Source organism: Canis lupus, chromosome 14, assembly GCF_003254725.2.
Source record: "Canis lupus dingo isolate Sandy chromosome 14, ASM325472v2, whole genome shotgun sequence".
In the NCBI taxonomy this organism is placed as follows: Eukaryota; Metazoa; Chordata; class Mammalia; order Carnivora; family Canidae; genus Canis; species Canis lupus.
Window position 1 is genome coordinate 2,935,036 of NC_064256.1, and position 17,234 is coordinate 2,952,269.

General features: G+C 40.6%; 1 protein-coding gene across 7 annotated transcripts in view; it reads right to left on the reverse strand.

Moving 5' to 3' along the window:
* The window catches only part of LRGUK (leucine rich repeats and guanylate kinase domain containing), a 113,641-nt gene that overhangs the window by 27,621 nt on the left and 68,786 nt on the right, over window positions 1–17,234 (reverse strand). For 6 of the 7 annotated variants that reach the window (XM_025471704.3, XM_049093457.1, XM_025471706.3 and 3 more), the window contains one exon: window positions 8,155–8,294. In XM_025471704.3, the coding sequence (XP_025327489.1) occupies window positions 8,155–8,294 (140 nt within the window). Of the gene's footprint in view, window positions 1–688; window positions 5,639–8,154; window positions 8,295–17,234 lie in introns of those variants that run through there. The other variant, XM_035698595.2, reaches the window with a different exon arrangement.

A 17,234-nucleotide genomic window follows, 5' to 3' on the forward strand; every position in this document is an offset into this window, starting at 1 on the left:
CTGAAGTTTTTCTAATTTGAAGAAGATTTGTCATGTTTAAATAAATCACGAAACCCAACTAACTGGCAGAGCAGTGTGGCAAGTCAATGGTGTGTATTTCTCATTAGTGTTTGTGAGGCTGTGTGGCAGGACAGCAGAACTGGGATGCAAGGGGTTCTGGTTGTTAGGACACAGACTTCATGGTAAAGGAATAAATGTGGCTGAGGATTTGTTCTGGAGCTTACACTGTGGATATGCTATATCCTGGGGACATAAAGAAGAACCTATATTTGCAAGTCTAAGCCCCAACAAGCATAAGGCCATACTATCTAAGGACAGGATGACAAGTATAGAGAGAAAGGCGTAAATTGACCCAAAAAGATCTGGATTTTCCAGCATAGAAAGAAAGAGGCTGAGAGGCTCCTCATGGAGAAGGAGCCCCTTCAGGGTCAGTACTAGGCAAAGGTACTGGTAGCAGAGGATATGGAGAGTGCCAGCGCCCCCGGCTAAGAATGAAACTAGGTGAATGCACTAGTCTCTTAGACTAGGGACATCTCCATGGTAACCATGGTGGTCTGGAGGCCACGACCTCTTCCCCAATTTTCCAGGATGGTATAAAACTTGGGTTCTTGAACTTGATCCAAAAGATGGGAGTGATCCCAATTCCTTTTTTAAAAAATATATATTTTTTATTGGAGTTCGATATGCCAACATATACCATAACACCCAGTGCTCATCCCGCCAAGTGCCCCCCTCAGTGCCCATCACCCAGTCACCCCAACCCCCCCGGCTCACCTCCCTTTCCACTCCGCTTGTTCGTTTCCCAGGGTTAGGAGTCTCTCATGTTCCATCACCCTCAGTGATATTTCCACTCATCTTCTCTCCTTTCCCCTTTATTCCCTTTCACTATTTTTTATATTCCCCAGATGAATGAGTCCATATAATGTTTGTCCTTCTCCGATTGACTTACTTAACTCAGCATAATACCCTCCAGGTCCATCCACGTTGAAGCAAATGGTGGGTATTTGTCATTTCTAATGGCTGAGGAATATTCCATTGTATACATAGACCACATCTTCTTATCCATTCATCTTTTGATGGACACCGAGGCTCCTTCCACAGTTTGGCTATCGTGGACATTGCTGCTATGAACATTGGGGTGCAGGTGTCCCGGCGTTTCACTGCATCTGTATCTTTGGGGTAAATCCCCAGCAGTGCAATTGCTGGGTCGTAGGGCAGATCTATTTTTAACTCTTTGAGGAACCTCCACACAGTTTTCCAGAGTGGCTGCACCAGTTCACATTCCCCCCAACAGTGCAAGAGGGTTCCCTTTTCTCCGCATCCTCTCCAACATTTGTTGTTTCCTGCCTTGTTAATTTTCCCCATTCTCACTGGTGTGAGGTGGTATCTCATTGTGGTTTTGATTTGTATTTCCCTGAGGGCCATTGATGCAGAGCATTTTCTCATGTGCATGTTGGCCATGTCTTGTCTTCCTCTGTGAGATTTCTGTTCGTGTCTTTTGCCCATATCATTAGATTGTTTATTTGCTGTTGAGTTTAATAAATTCTTTATAGATCTTGGATACTAGCCCTTTATCTGACAGGTCATTTGCAGCTATCTTCTACCATCTGTAGGTTATCTTTTAGTTTTGTTGACTGTTTATTTTGCTGTGCAGAAGCTTTTAATCTTAAGTCCCAATAATTCGTTTTTGCTTTTGTTTCCCTCGCCTTCATAGATGTATCATGCAACAAGTTGCTGTGGCCAAGTTCAAAAAGGGTGTTGTCTGTGTTCTCCTCTAGGATTTTGATGGATTCTTGTCTCACATTTAGATCTTTCAGCCATTTTGAGTTTATCTTTGTGTATGCTGTAAGAGAGTGGTCGAGTTTCATTCTTCTGCATGTGGATGTCCAATTTTCCCAGCACCATTTATTGAAGAAACTGTCCTTCTTCCAGTGGATAGTCTTTCCTCCTTTGTCGAAGATTAGTTGACCATAGAGTTGAGGGCCCATTTCTGGATTCTCTATTCTGTTATATTGATCTATGTGTCTGTTTTTATGCCAGGACCACACTGTCTTGATGATGAAAGCTTTGTAGTACAGCCTGAAATCCGGCATTGTGATGCCCCCGGCTCTGGTTTTCTTCTTCAATATTCCCCTGGCTATTTGGGGTCTTTTCTGATTCCACACAAATCTTAAGCTGATTTTTTCCAACTCTCTGAAGAAAGTCCATGGTATTTTGATAGGGATTGCATTAAATGTGTAAATTTCCCTGGGTAGCATTGACATTTTCACAATATTAATTCTTCCAATCCATGAGCATGGAATATTTTTCCATCTCTTTGTGTCTTCCTCAATTTCTTTCAGAAATGGTCTGTAGTTTTAAGGGTATAGATCCATTACCTCTTTGGTTAGGTTTAACTTATCCTTTTGGGTGCAATTGTAAATGGGATTGACTCCTTCATCTCTCTTTCTTCAGTTTCATTGTTAGTGTATAGAAATGCCACTGATTTCTGGGCATTGATTTTGTATCCTACCACACTGCCGAATTGCTGTATGGGTTCTAGCAATCCTGGGGTGGAGTCTTTTGGGTTTTCTATGTAGAGTATCATGTCATCGGCAAAGTGGGAGAGTTTGACTTCTTCTTTGCCAATTTGAATGCCTTTAATGTCTTTCTGTTGTCTGATTGCTGAGGCTAGGACTTCCAGTACTATGTTGAATAGCAGTGGGGAGAGTGGACATCCCTGTCTTGTTCCTGACCTTAGGGGAAAGGCTCCCAGTGTTTCCCCATTGAGAAGGATATTTGCTGTGGGTTTTTCATAGATGGCTTTTAAGGTGCTGAAGAATATTCCCTCTATCCCCACACTCTGAAGAGTTTTGACCAGGAATGGATGCTGTATTTTGTCAAATGCTTTCTCTGCATCTATTGAGAGCATCATATGGTTCTTGTTTTTCTCTTATTGATATGACCTATCACATTGATTGCTTTACGAGTGCTGAACCAGCCTTCCATCCCAGGGATAAATCCCACTTGGTCATGGTAAATAATCTTCCTAATGTATTGTTGGATCCTATTGGCTAGTATCTTGTTGAGAATTTTTGCATCTGTGTTCATCAGGGATATTGGTCTATAATTCTCCTTTTTGGTGGGGTCTTTGTCTGGTTTTGGAATTAAGGTGATGCTGGCCTCATAGAATGAGTTTGGAAGTATTCCATCCCTTTTTATCTTTTGGAACAGCTTTAGTAAAATAGATATTGTTTCTTCTTTAAACATTTAATAGAATTCTCCTGGGAAGCCATCTGGCCCTGGACTTTTTGTGTCTTGGGAGTTTTTGATGACTGCTTCAATTTCCTCCCTGGTTATTGGCCTGCTCAGGTTTTCTATTTCTCCTGTTCCAGTTTTGGTAGTTTGTGGCTTTCCAGGAATGCATCCATTTCTTCTAGATTGCCTAATTTATTAGTGTATAGCTGCTCATAATATGTTTTTAAAATCGTTTGTATTTCCTTGGTATTGGTGGTGATCTCTCCTTTTTCATTCATGATTTGATTAATTAGAGTCTTTTCTCCTTTGTTTTTAAAAAGGCTGGCTAATGGTTTATCTATCTTATTAATTCTTTCAAAGAACCAACTCCTGGTTTTGTTGATCTGTTCCACAGTTCTTCTGGTCTCTATTTCATCGAGTTCTGCTCGAATCTTTATTAACTCTCTTTTTCTGCTTGGAGTAGGTTTTATTTGCTCTTCTTTCTCCAGTTCCTTTAGGTACAAGGATAGCTTGTGTATTTGCGATTTTCCAATTTTTTGAGAGATGCTTGTATTGTGATGTATCTCCCTCTCAGGACTGCTTTTGTTGTATCCCAAAGATTTTGAACGGTTGGATCTTCATTCTCATTAGTTTCCATGAATCCTTTTAATTCTTCTCTAATTTCCTGGTTGACTCTTTCATCTTTTAGCAGGATGCTCTTGAACCTCCACGTGTTTGAATTCCTTCCAAATTTCTTCTTGTGATTGAGTTCAAGTTTCAAAGCATTATGGTCTGAGAATATGCAGGGGACGATCCCAATCATTTGGTCTCGGTTCAGACCTGATTTGTGACCCAGTATGTGGTCTATTCTGGAGAAAGTTCCATGTGCGCTTGAGAAGAATGTGTATTCAGTTGAGTTTGGATGTAAAGTTCTGTAGATATCTGTGAAATCCATCTGGTCCAGTGTATCATTTAAAGCTCTTGTTCCTTTGGAGATATTGTGCTAAGAAGATGTGTCATTTGCAGAAAGTGCCATGTTGAAGTCTCCTACTATTAGTGTATTATTATCTAAGGATGTCTTTGGTTATTGATATATTTGGCAGTTCCCACATTAAGGGCATAAGTATTCATGATTGTTAGGTCCTCTTGTTGGATAGATCCTTTAAGTATGATATAGTGTCCCTCTACATCTCTTACTACAGTCTTTGGGATAAACTTTAATTTATCTTATAGGAGAATGGCTACCCCTGCTTTCTTTTGAGGACCATTTGAATGGTAAATGGTTCTCTAAACTTTCATTTTCAGGCTCTAGGTGTCCTTAGGTCTAAGATGAGTCTCTTGTAGACAGCAAATAGATGGGTCCTGCTTTTTTATCCAGTCTGAAACCCTGCATCTTTTGATGGAATCATTAAGCCCATTCACGTTCAGAGTTACTATTGAAAGATATGAATTTAGTGTCATCATGATACCTATTCAGTCCCTGTTTTTTGTGGATTATTTCTTTGGACTACCTCTTTCTTTTACAGAGTCCCCCTTAAAATTTATTGCAGAGCTGGTTTGGTGGTCACATATTCTTTCAGTTTCTGCCTATCTTGGAAGCTCTTTATCTCTCCTTCTTTTCTGAATGACAGCCTTGCTGGATAGAGTATTCTTGGCTGCATGTTCTTCTCATTTAGGACCCTGAATATATCCTGCCAGCCCTTTCTCTCCTGCCAGGTCTCTGTGGAGAGGTCTGCTGTTAATCTAATACTTCTCCCAATAAAGGTTAAGGATGTCTTGTCTCTTGATGCTTTAAGGATTTTATCTTTGGAATTTGCAAGTTTCACTATTAGATGTTGGGTGTTGAACGATTTTTATTAATTTTAGAGGGGGATCTATCTCCTGGATCTGAATGCCTGTTTCCCTTTCCAAATTAGGGAAATTCTCAGGTATGATTTGTTCAAATATGCTTTCTGGTCCTCTGTCCCTTTTGGCGCCCTCTGAACCACAATTAAACCTATATTTTTCCTTCTGAGGCTGTCATGTATTTCCCTTAACCTTTCATCATGGTCTTTTTTCTCTTTTTTCCTCAGCTTCCCTCCTTGACATCAACTTGTCTTTTATGTCACTCACTCTTTCTTCCACGTCATTAACCTTCATCGTTAGGACCTCTAGTTTGGATCGCATGTCATTTAATTGATTTTTATTTTCGACCTGATTAGATCTAAATTCTGCAGTCATGAAGTCTCTTGAATCCTTTATGCTTTTTTCCAGAGCCACCAGTAGCTTATAATTGTGCTTCTGTGTTGGCTTTCTGACATCAAATTGTAATCCAAATTCTGCAACTCTGTGACAGAGAGGACTGTTTCTAATTCTTTCTTTTGTGATGAGTTCTTCTTTCTAGTCATTTTGCTCAGTGCAGTAGGGCTAGAAACGAGTTGTACTGGAAAAAGGAAGAAAAAAAAAGAAGAAAAACAACAGCAACAACAACAACAAAAAAAACAAGGAGAGATATCCTCTGGTTCTATATACTGTAAATCCCTTGACTTCCCCTGGAACCGTCCAGCGCAGCTCAGCCAAGAACTTGCTCTTCCCCTCCCTTTCAGCTGGTCTTCTGGGGGAGAGGCCTGCTGTGCTGATTCTCAGGTCTGAGCACCTGGGGGAGCTGCCGGTCCCCTGCCTGGTGCACAGGTCAGTGGGAGCTGTTTATCCTGTGAGGCCCCTGTTCCCTGGCAGCCCCTCCCCTCCCAGGCACAGGGTGACACCAGGAGGAAGTACAACCCCACTGGCAGCGGCCAGCTCTCCAGCCCTGGAGTCAGCTCCCGCAGTAACCACGGAGCTCTCCGTCTGCAGGGCCTGGAGGCTCTGGGCGGGCCGCTGATCTGCTCAGCTCGGGGCAGGAGCGTCCTTGCTGTCCTGGGCCCTCCCAGCCTCTGCCTGTCCCGGGGGGCGGCCAGATCCTGGGCTGTGGCCCCCGGCGCCCTGGGCTCCTGGCCGCGGCTCCCAAAGGCAGCAGGTGCAGCCCTCTGCGCCTGGAGCTGCCGCTGAGTTGCTCCCGAGGCCCCGCCAGGGAGCTCGGCTGGCGGTGTGTGGGGCGCTCTCCCCCGGGGCGCACCTCCTCTATTAGTGACCCAAGGAACCTGGAGGCTTCACTGCCCCTCCTGCGCTTCTGCCCAGTTTCCCTGTGAGCGCCTTTCCGTCCGGGAAGAATCCGGAGCAGATTTTTAAAGTTCCTGCTTCTCCGGGGCTGGTCTTTCCTGTCCTGAGGCTCCTGCTGCCCACCTTTAGCCTGGCTCCTCGCGGGGCTCTTCATCCCTTGATTCTTTTTTATTTTTTCCACCTTTCTACTTGTTAGAAGCAAAAATCCTTCTCTCTGTAGCGTTCTAGCTGTTCTCTCTTTAAATCTCAGGTCGGATGCATAGGTTTTCAGGATTATATGAAAGTTATCTAGGTAAGTTGGTGGGGACAGGTGACTTGGGGACCCTACTCTTCCACCATCTTGCCCCGCCCCCATCCCAATTCCTAATGACTGACTTCCCATGGATCCTGGTGGATCCAAGTCCAGAATTAATTTATTTTGGATGAATCAATATGATGTTACCTGCACCTAAGTATTGTGGCACAAATTCATATTATTTACATGTTTAGGGTGCACCCACCCACTGCTCCTCTTAAGAAGCCCTAATCTGTACCTGTGCTCTTTGCCCTTCCACAGGTGACTGGACAAGCAGTCTCATGTGGACTCTGTAGAATGGCTTGAAAAGCCCAGCTGGGACAACTGGGTTCTCTGGGCCTCCCACAATATGAATGATGGAAAGAAGTGGTCAGGAATTGTAAGCATAGAGCCAAGAGGCCATGGAGAGCTGGGGCCAGCGTGAATGAGAGGGAGTTCAAGCTACAAGGGAGAGGAGCCGGCCTGAGTGGAGGAGGCTGGCCAGGAGGGAGGGTGCAACAGAACATTCTAGAAACAGGAGCAGAGATGACAGGCACTTTCTGCCTCTGGAAGGCAGAGAAACCCTAGCACCTTACTGGTTAATCCTAGAGCTGGTCCTGTGAGGTCTGTACTTCAGCCCTGTTCATGATGCACTGGGAACCCACTCGTTACATTTTTTTATTTGGAGCTACCTCTTACTCAGGCTGGCTTGAACGGGCATCTGTTCCTTGCCCCTTGAATACTGACATCCTATGACTTCCTCCAAGCAGACTGCAAAGTGAGGCCTGGATATACCACAACCTGAGACTTTTCATCTGAAGTAACCAGTCTGATTCTTTCCACCACAGCCTATATGACGTGACTAATGGCCCACAACAGCCTAGCCATAAGGAAACACAAACTACGAGCTGATCACTGAAAGGCAAGTCCCATCGAATCTGGAGCAACTGCAGTTGCCGTGAGTTAGGCCTTTTCACATTCCCAGATCATCCTATGAAACCATCACAAAGGGAAAATGAACACGCCCTAATCTGCATGCAGTGATGCATGCAGTCAGCACTGTAGTCAGCACTCATGCACATACGGTTTTTCTGATTTTTCTGAGCGGCCCAAGAACTGAATTGGGACAAAATTGTATGATTGGCTTAAATGCTGCAAAATCATTAAAAAGGGGCCTCTGAGTGAACTTGCTTTGAAGGCTCAGCACAAGAACACTCAAAATTTTACCCCAACAAGAAAACAAGTTTTCTGTTGGAATACATATTTTATCACATTAATTCTATCAAAGAAGTGCTTTTCTATTCTTGCTAAATAAAAGGGCTGTCAGAGTTTTGACAAAGGGTAGGGAAAGGGACCCACAAAAGCTACACTGAATACTCTTTGTAGAACCCATGTCTATCCCTACAGGTATAGAAAGAGGCAAAAAATTTGTCTTCAGCTGATACCAGAGTTGAGTTTTGGCGAAAGTTAGTCTGAAAATACCAAATCCCCTTTTGGGCTGACCTACCCCTCCCACTCCTCCTTACCACTGGGGTTTTTTTGGCTGCAAGTTTGGCCCATAATTTCACAAAGTAGTTTCTGTCTGTAGACTCCAGCAAATCACACAAAGTCCAAGTGGTGAGCTTCCTAGAAGGCTCTTCAGATTTCAGCTGAGGTATCTTAATATCTGGTAGGGGAGAAACCAAAGTTTACAGGTAAAAGGCATGAAAAGGGGTAAGGAAAACTTTGTGAAGTGAGGGAAATGCTTTGTATCTGGACTGTCCCAAACACAGCAAAATGAATAAAGTGTGTGCATTTCAACTTGAGAGTAAGATAATTAAAATATGTCTTAGGAAACAATAATAATTATTATTGATTATAGGAAAGTCAGGCCATAGCACCTAGTAGAAATGTTCTGGGAGTACACTTGGTGCTCATCAGTATAGCCTTAGAAAGGGAACCGAAGTAAACCTTGGCACACACAGTACATAACTGAAAAGCCACACTGATAATCAAATTCCATTTGATAAAACTCCCCTAAAAGGCTAGAAAGAAAATAAAATATGCAACGCAGAGAAGAAACTTAAAAAAATAATGGAAAGGATGATGAGGTCACTGTTTAACAGAATTTATTCATAAATAATGCTGAAAGTTTCCTTTAAAACATTAGACTGTCCAGAGACCTGGAATATAAAGAATAAAAGTTTCTATTACTGCTCACCCATAGGGAGCCCTGGTGTAAGTGCTTTTGGATATATAGGAGTGTCAACATTTTTAGGAATATTGTTTTAAAGATGCTAAATTTCAAAATTTTTTAAATGCTAAAATAAATTATTTCCACATGTCCCACCAATCAATATGGCTGACTGAGCAGACATGGTAAGTTCCCTCCACCCAAAGACAAGAAAACACTTGGTAATATAGGACAGAAATTTATTTTGCATCATACGTAGCAAAGCTGAGAAACTAAGAAAAGAAAAATTTCCAGGTGCTGGAAGTGAAGGTTCCAAGTCGGAAGAGTGGGAACTGATACCAAGAAGTCAGAGCGCTTCTGGGGCTGAGGCTTCCGTACGGAGAGAGGGCAGCGCCTGGGTTCTTGATGCAGAAGACCTGGGCTCCTTGATGAGGTGAGGAGCTGCGGGGGTGGGGGTGGGGGGTCTGGAAATCTCAGCACTCAGACCCAGGACTGTGCCTGGACCACAGAGACAGGACGAGGGCAGAGACACTTGTGGGAAGTCAGGCCTCAGATGCTGTGTTGTGTGTTGGTATGGAACCTCAACTCCAACCCCGCCTGCCTGCAACACCCCACTGCATGGCAATCCTAGGCCAGTAAGGTAAGGAAAGTGCTGTTGTAGACAACTCAAAGTATTTAATCATGTTGGGAAGTCTAAAGCTCCACAACCCAGCACCTGCCTTGAGAGAAAGAAAGAGAATCAGAAGATGCAGCAAATGAGGGAATCCATATCCAAGGAATTCCAGGCAATAGTCCAAACTAAGGAACACTGAAGTAGCTACGGTTATAACAACAGTCCTAGTGATAACAAGGGATGATCTTGTGTGGAGACCTTCTCTGTTAAATCTTCCTGATGGAAAAGCCATTCGATCCATATTTGTTGAGTACCTCCTGTGAGTCAGCCAGTGAGCTGGACGTTGGGGACACAGCAGCAGATTAAAAAGTCCTGAGCTGTGGGAATTACATTCTAATGTTGGGGAGAGACAACACTCAGATGATGGCAAGTGGCAGTAAGTACAACGAAGCAACGGGAAGCCAGATAAGAGGACAGAGTGAGAGAGGGTGTGATGGTCAGAGAAGTCCTCTCTAAGGGGGTGACATCTGGACAGACATCTAAAACCACAAGAGAAGCATTTAAATATCTGGGACAAAGGCATTATTGTGCAGAAAGAGGGGCTTCATATAAGGACCCAGGAACATACCTAACATAACTGAATTACCTAAAGAATTGACATGGCTGATGCAAGGGGTGGAATGAGATGGAGAGGATAGATCCTGTGCTCATTTAAAAGAGAGAGAGAAACAGAACACCTGTCCTCTTGATGGGACTCTAAGAACCAAGAGCATTGGGAAAAAGACCAGATGAGAAAAGTTAAGATAAAACAGTAAAGAAATAGAAGCTATATTTATTGAGAGAATTTCCACAAAATTTCCAATATTATATATAAATACAAAAGCATACTCAAAGTACAGTATATGTGTCGGGGTTCCTTCTTCTACCTTTCTGAGATATAAGCAATCTTAGGTCTTATGTCATGGTGTGAACAATTCCAGTTCAATCTGATGATACAAGGGGACTATAATTCGAACAATTTAATGTCTTTATGATTTCTCAAAAATATGATATTTTGGGTAAAGATAATGTGTTTCCATTACTATTAAATTACCTTGCAATGCCACTACTTCAATGACTTGGACTCCTATAATGAGGATTTCATACAGTTCTTAAGACAGTTTCTAATGTCTTAATATATCAATAGACAAAGTATTTTGCTTCTCAATTAAAAATATATAATTATCATCGTTATAATACCCTGCAACAAAAGTTTCTTAATATAATCTTATTCAAAGTATCTAAATTAAAGTCAACCTTAAGGCGACATTAAAATATATGTATAAATCACAGTCCACAAAAACAACAAAGTTCTTCAGTATAAAGGGCTGGTTAGATTTATTTAAACACCTACCATGAAGCACAAATGAATTTAATTATGCATGACAGATTTTAAAATTATTTTATAGATTAGTATCATTATTAAATGCCAGAAAATATAAATGAATTACCTGGATCAAGTGGAAGTACATCTCAAATTAATTCTAAGTAGCTTAGACCTTTTTTTATTTAGACTCCTATCCCTTTGCAGTCAAGAGAGTTAAAATAATTCACATAAAACATTTTAAAAGCAGCAGCAGAGAATCCAACCTAAATAACAAATGCAGTAGGAGCCAGGTACCCAAGAATAAAACATTTTGAGTATATATTTAATATCATACCATCACACAGACTAAACGAGGCCTTTTCCTACATAAAGAGAGGAAACACAAAATGTTGATCTGACATTACTGGCACACAGCCACATGGCCATGTCAATAACTTGTAATAAAATTAGAATTTGGGAATCAGACTGAATATTTTGAGAAACAAAACCCCTACTTTAATAACCAATTTTTCTACATTAATAAGCCTATTTATATAGCAAAGCAACTAAGTCATTTTCCTGTTCAAAAATATGAGACTAAAAAAAAATGAGACTGAACACTTGTAAATATATACAGTTTTTGACATTTAAAGCCCTGGGGGAAAATGAAGAATTTGTCGCTCTTTGAAAAAAAACTAGAATTTGTCTCTTTTTCAAGACAATCAAAAATGTATGACTTGGAAACAGGTTTTAATTTTCAACAGAAGTTCTCAGATAACCGATGGTTTCAGAATCATTCATTTCCCCCACCCCCACTCAAATGGGGTTTAAAAACCAACACATGTTTATTCAGGTAACTGTTTTTGTTTTTTAACTGGCAAGAATAAGTTATCCCTCAATGATTAAATACATACGTAACATATAGGTACTTGTAAAATCACTATAAAGGAGTCTCAATACTGAAATTGTAACTATAAAAAAGGCCCAAACCAAATTAATGCACAACAATCTGTGATACACTGTTTATTTTTAATGAGATTTACATAATTTTAATGGAAAATTAAAGGAAAACTCAGTTAATTTGGAAGTATTATCACAAAACTAAAGGTTCTGAAAAAAGCTATATTTTTCTAGGGCAGAATTAAATCTCAAAAGTCTTATCTGTGCTTCCAAGGAAGGAATAAAAGCAAAAAACACACAATCGCATAGTATCCATAATTTTCCATAGTAAAATAAGCTTTTATATGTGGAAAGCTATCAAGTCCAAGGAAATAGAGTAATAATGTTCATATATATATATATATATGATGAATACATTGATTAAACTGTTCAAGCAGTAAAGTGCTCTATTCTTGAGTTTCCAGTCAAAGAAATAATCAGCTACTTAGAGAACAGATTCTATTATGAGGACAAAGAATGTGAATGTGTATTCTCACACAGAATGAGGTACAAAAGAGAAATATTTCTTTCCATTGAACTTCACACTGAAATCTGCTTGGTACAGCTGAACAAACGGGCTCAATACTTGGGCCCTGTATTTAGAATGTCCTAATTAGAACATATATAAGAGGGGTGCCTGGCTGGCTCAGCCAGTGGAGGAGGCGACTCTAGATCTCAGGGTTGTGAGTTCCAGCCCAATGCTGGGTATAGAGCTTACTTACAAATAAAAACATAAACTTAAAAATAAAATCAAATAAAACATATACCACTAGAACCCTGAATCTCTGGGGTTTTTTTTAAGTGGATGAATTTATGACGAAGTAGTTAATTGATGCTTTGAAGGAGTTAAGACATAGGACAGGCAAATTTCAAAACTGGAACCTTGACACATAGGATCTGCATACATATAGCATTTGGGCAAGAGGAAGGAGGAGGAGGAGGAAATCGCAAAGAAACCTTCGGGAAGCCTGCATAGACAGGAAAACCTTCTTCTTTAAATATGTTTTATAATGAGGCTGGTGATGAGACTTCCACCCAACCCTAAACTCTCACCTCTGGCAAGCGTGAGGTGCTCCCTAAACACTTGTCCTTCAAGAACAGCCTTTTCAAAGATGTTATTTCATTGGTCAATTCCTCTAGGAAAGACTTTTTTTTTTGGGGGGGGGGGGTGTCTTTCTTCACTTTACTTTCCTTTGTGAAAACCGAGGGTCTTTAGATTAGGTAAGCTTGTAATGTCAGTCTTGGTCTTATCTCACCACAAAAGGAAAACAGAATGCCCACTATCTGGTAATTGAGTTCCCAGTTAAATCACTTGATAGTATTTACTATCTAACCAATCTGAAACATAGGATAGAAATGGTTTTATCAACAAGGAACTAAGAATACTAGATAGCATTTATTGAGCATGTACTATGTGCCAGGTGCCATGACAAGCCTTTTGTGTGTGGATCTGCAAGTAGAATTCATTATGACCCTAGAGCTGATGTTTCCCCAACTCACTTCTCCAAGCTGCGATGCTGCACGTGAATGCCTGCAAAACAATCTCTTGATCTCAGCAACATTTTGCTCAACTTCAATTTCTTTCCAATATTATTCTAATTCTGCCTAAGCTCCTTAATTTGACCAAGGTTGTTGAAGTTTTTAAAAGGATTGTCAGAGAAGACCATCCTGTTTGCCAAATATTTCTAATTTGAAGTGTTAAATCCCATTAATGATAAAATGATATTTTTAAGATTTTTTTGCTTCCATGTTCAGACTAACACAGTGCTAGACACTGCCCTTCAATTTATTAACTCATTTACTTCTCACAATAATCTTGAGGTAGGAACTGTTATTGTTTCTACATGAGAACCCTGTAACTTGTCCAAGGTCACACAGCTAGACTGTACTAGTGCTGGAATTCCCAATGGTTATTTTGACCATTGGTGTTATTTTAAATAATTTCTAAGGTTACAAACTTAAAAAAAAAAAAAAAAAGGCCCCCAGCTTTTGCTAATCTTGCCCTCACTCTTGCCTGCAACTTGAAGATGAAAGATTTGGTGGTCTAACATTATTTATTGATCATCAATACAAAGAAACAGCTCGGCTCTTCTTATCCTCTTCTCTGAATGCCTGGTCAAGAAAGTGATTTCTAGAAGTAGGTCTTTCAAACTGAACTAAGTAATTAATTAAATTCATTTATGAACATATTGTCCTAGATACTATATAAATAGTGCAATTATCTAAAGTAGAATTTGGAGGATCTTTTACGTCAACAAGATGATTTCAGGGTTGTCATGGAGCAAAAGGAAAGGCAGTCAGCTAAGTACTTAGTGCTGAAAACACGACTGATCAAGATATTTTTCGAAGTTTTTTTTTTTTTTTTAGCTTTACATGAGAACTTATTTGTATGCATATGATTTGGACATATCTTCTCTGGAGCCCTTGAATTGACAGTGAGCGTAACTGCCAATACATTGCATCCTTGCTATTGTCCCAGAAAAGAATTCAGCATAAGTCATATCAACCCATCCCGTCTCACGTGAAGCAACTAGAGCAGGGAAGCATCTTGTCAATAGGCCTCTAGGAACAGCACCATACCAAAGCTCCAGAGAGCTCAGGCAGGGTTTTTCTTAAAGATTTATTTATTTATTTATGATAGACATTGGGGGGGGGGGGTGGAGAGAGACAGACAGACACAGGCAGAGACAGAAGCAGGCTCCATGCAGGGAGCACCACGCGGAACTCGATCCTGGGACTCCAGGATCACGCCCGGGGCCAAAGGCAGGCGCTAAACTGCTGAGCCACCCAGGGATCCCCTCAGGCAGGGTTTTTCAAACTGCGGGTTGCAAACTAAATTGTGGAATCCATTTAGTAGGTTATGACCAGCATTTTTTAAAATAAGGATTAAGCAGAACAGAAAACATCAGGCTGTATCATCACTGCAGTGAGTTTGTTTCATACTTGTGTCTCCTGTGGGTGTCTGTGTGTAGGTCATGATTTTGTAAAATATATTTCTAGTTACAGGTTTGGGGTCTGAAAGCTTGGAAGCTATTGTTCTGAGTCCTAACTGGGTGTGATTTTCTAGTACTAAGCTCTATTTTCAATAAACTACAGTTCTGGATTCTTCATACCCAGCCAGGAGAGTCAGTTGTCACAAATGGAGCATAAAAGGAACCTTAAGTTTTATCCAGTCCAACTAATCACCCACCATATGGAGGCTTCCTGTAAGATTCCCTACACAGAGCCTCTAAGTTCTCAAGAAAGCCTGTTTGTTCCTCTGTACAGGACTTCTAACTTTTAGAAAGTTCCTCATTATGCCAAATTGAAATAGAACATAAGGTTGCTCTTTCACAACACAGATTTTCATATGTGTGAATGTGGTTCCACGTAACCTTTTCTGAATAAACACAGGTTCGCTGTAGAAAATTTGGAAAATACTAAAAAGCATAAATGAGAAAATAAAAATGATCCATAATCCAACCACCCAGAACTAACAACTGAAATAATGGGCTATATACACCTCCTAAAACTACTTTCTCCCTAATTGTAACAAATATTTTCCTCTTCTCTATATTCTTCTACAAAATGATTATAATGGCAACATCACATCCTACATATAGCTATACCATAACTTTTTTTCCATAACTTATTATTATAATCCCATTGGGTGGCTGTATTATTTCCAGATTTTATTATAAAGACATTAATAGGAACATCCTTCTAAATTGATCACTTCCTTGTGATAAGCCTTAGAGTTACTAAATTAAAGATGGGCAAAATTTAAAGGCTCTGACAGATACTGTCAAACTGTCCCCTCAAAACTTGTGCCAACTTACTTTCTCAATGGTGACACAGAAAGTGTGCTTACCCTTAACCTCACCAAAAATAGACATTAATCTACTTTCCATCTTTGCCAGTTTGGTACCCCCTAAATCTAACCTATTTTAATTTACAGAGGTAGTGAAAGGTTTTTTAACATCTATTTTGGCCATTTTTCTCTCCTCATTTGTGAATAACCTGACCATGTCCTTTGTCCAATTCTCTTTTGAGGCTTGAAAATAACTGATGTTGCTCCTTAAATATCTGAAGAAGGTTCTTATTTCTGTTTACTTCAAGACTAGGTGCCAGATTCCTTTAAAAAACTAAAGGATCATATTAGCTAATGGACTAAAGTCTGAAATGTTTTTTGCTTTCCCATAAGATCACTTTGCTGAGGAATACAGCAAATGGAAGTCATATGAACTCTGTCAACATAGATGGAAAATGATAATTCTCATACAACTAAAAAGCACAAGTTTCCATTATATGAGAACATCATAATAGCAGTAAAATCCTCCCACCACAGAATGGTCAATGATTGTCACTACTCCCTTCTTTGGACTACAAACAAAATGCTGCCCAGCTGCACTGAACCCAGGACATTTTATGTCCTATCAAAACACAAACCTTATGCCATCATGAACCCCTGGGAAGGGAGCCAGAGCTTCAGCTAAGTAAGACAAAGGGAAATTTGGCTTTTCACGTCCGTTTAGAACCCTAATAAAAAAAGCAACAGCAATGGCTTAAGGAGCCTCAGGACCCATTGCTCAAGGAGGAAACCCAAGTATTTTTTTTTTTTTTTGAAAGTTCTCACCTGCGGTCATTGTGCCTCTGAAATGCTCCATTCACAGCTCATAAAATGAGGGGCAGTTATCCTTATTTTCTCCCTTTCCCATCTGTCCTTCCCCCCGCCCCCCCCCCACATCCAATCCAGATACCTCCTGAATCTGTCCATTCCTGCCACAGTGTCTCATTTCAGGCCCTTACCATCTTTTTAGGACTATTGCAACAGCTTCCCAGCCATCCTTCTGACCCCCTATATGGACTACCTTAAATTTTTCCTCCATACCAACTCTAGACATGTACCTCTAAGATAAAAATTTAACTCTTCAACGGCTTTCCATTGTTAGAAAATCAAGTTTCGAAATTCATTATTAGCATAGCACAACCTGCCCTTTGGATCTAGAGATACCTACAGCTCTCCTAACATTTGGATCCTTAGGGAAAAAATCCTGTGCCTGCTCTTACTGCCATGCTTAGGCCTACACTGTTCCCTCTTCTGCGAAACCTTCACTCTCTCCCATCATTCTAATTTTGGGACCCTGAGAACTCGGCTGAAAGAGGACCTCCTCTTGGAAGCATTGGCTGATCCAATTCTGCCATCCCAGGCTGGATTTGGTGTCCTTCCTTGGTATCCTGATGATATTCCAGAAAAGTTACTAAGTGGGTTTGCCTATTTGACATTGAACCTTACCCTGTGTGCTATGGGGCTTCCAGCTGCCCCAATCACATGGTGGTGTAATAAACTCTCTTGTCTATCTCTCTCAGTAAAAGAGCTCCTTGAAGTGTACTCGTCATCTTGCTATGTACATCTAACGACTAGCACAGTGTCTGGCATATAGGAGATGCTCGATCAATGCTGGTTGGATGACTGAACTCAACAGAAGTTATATGTTTAAAAAAAAAATCACCTTATCACTATGATCTTTGACAAACCAGATAATTCAAAGGGTAA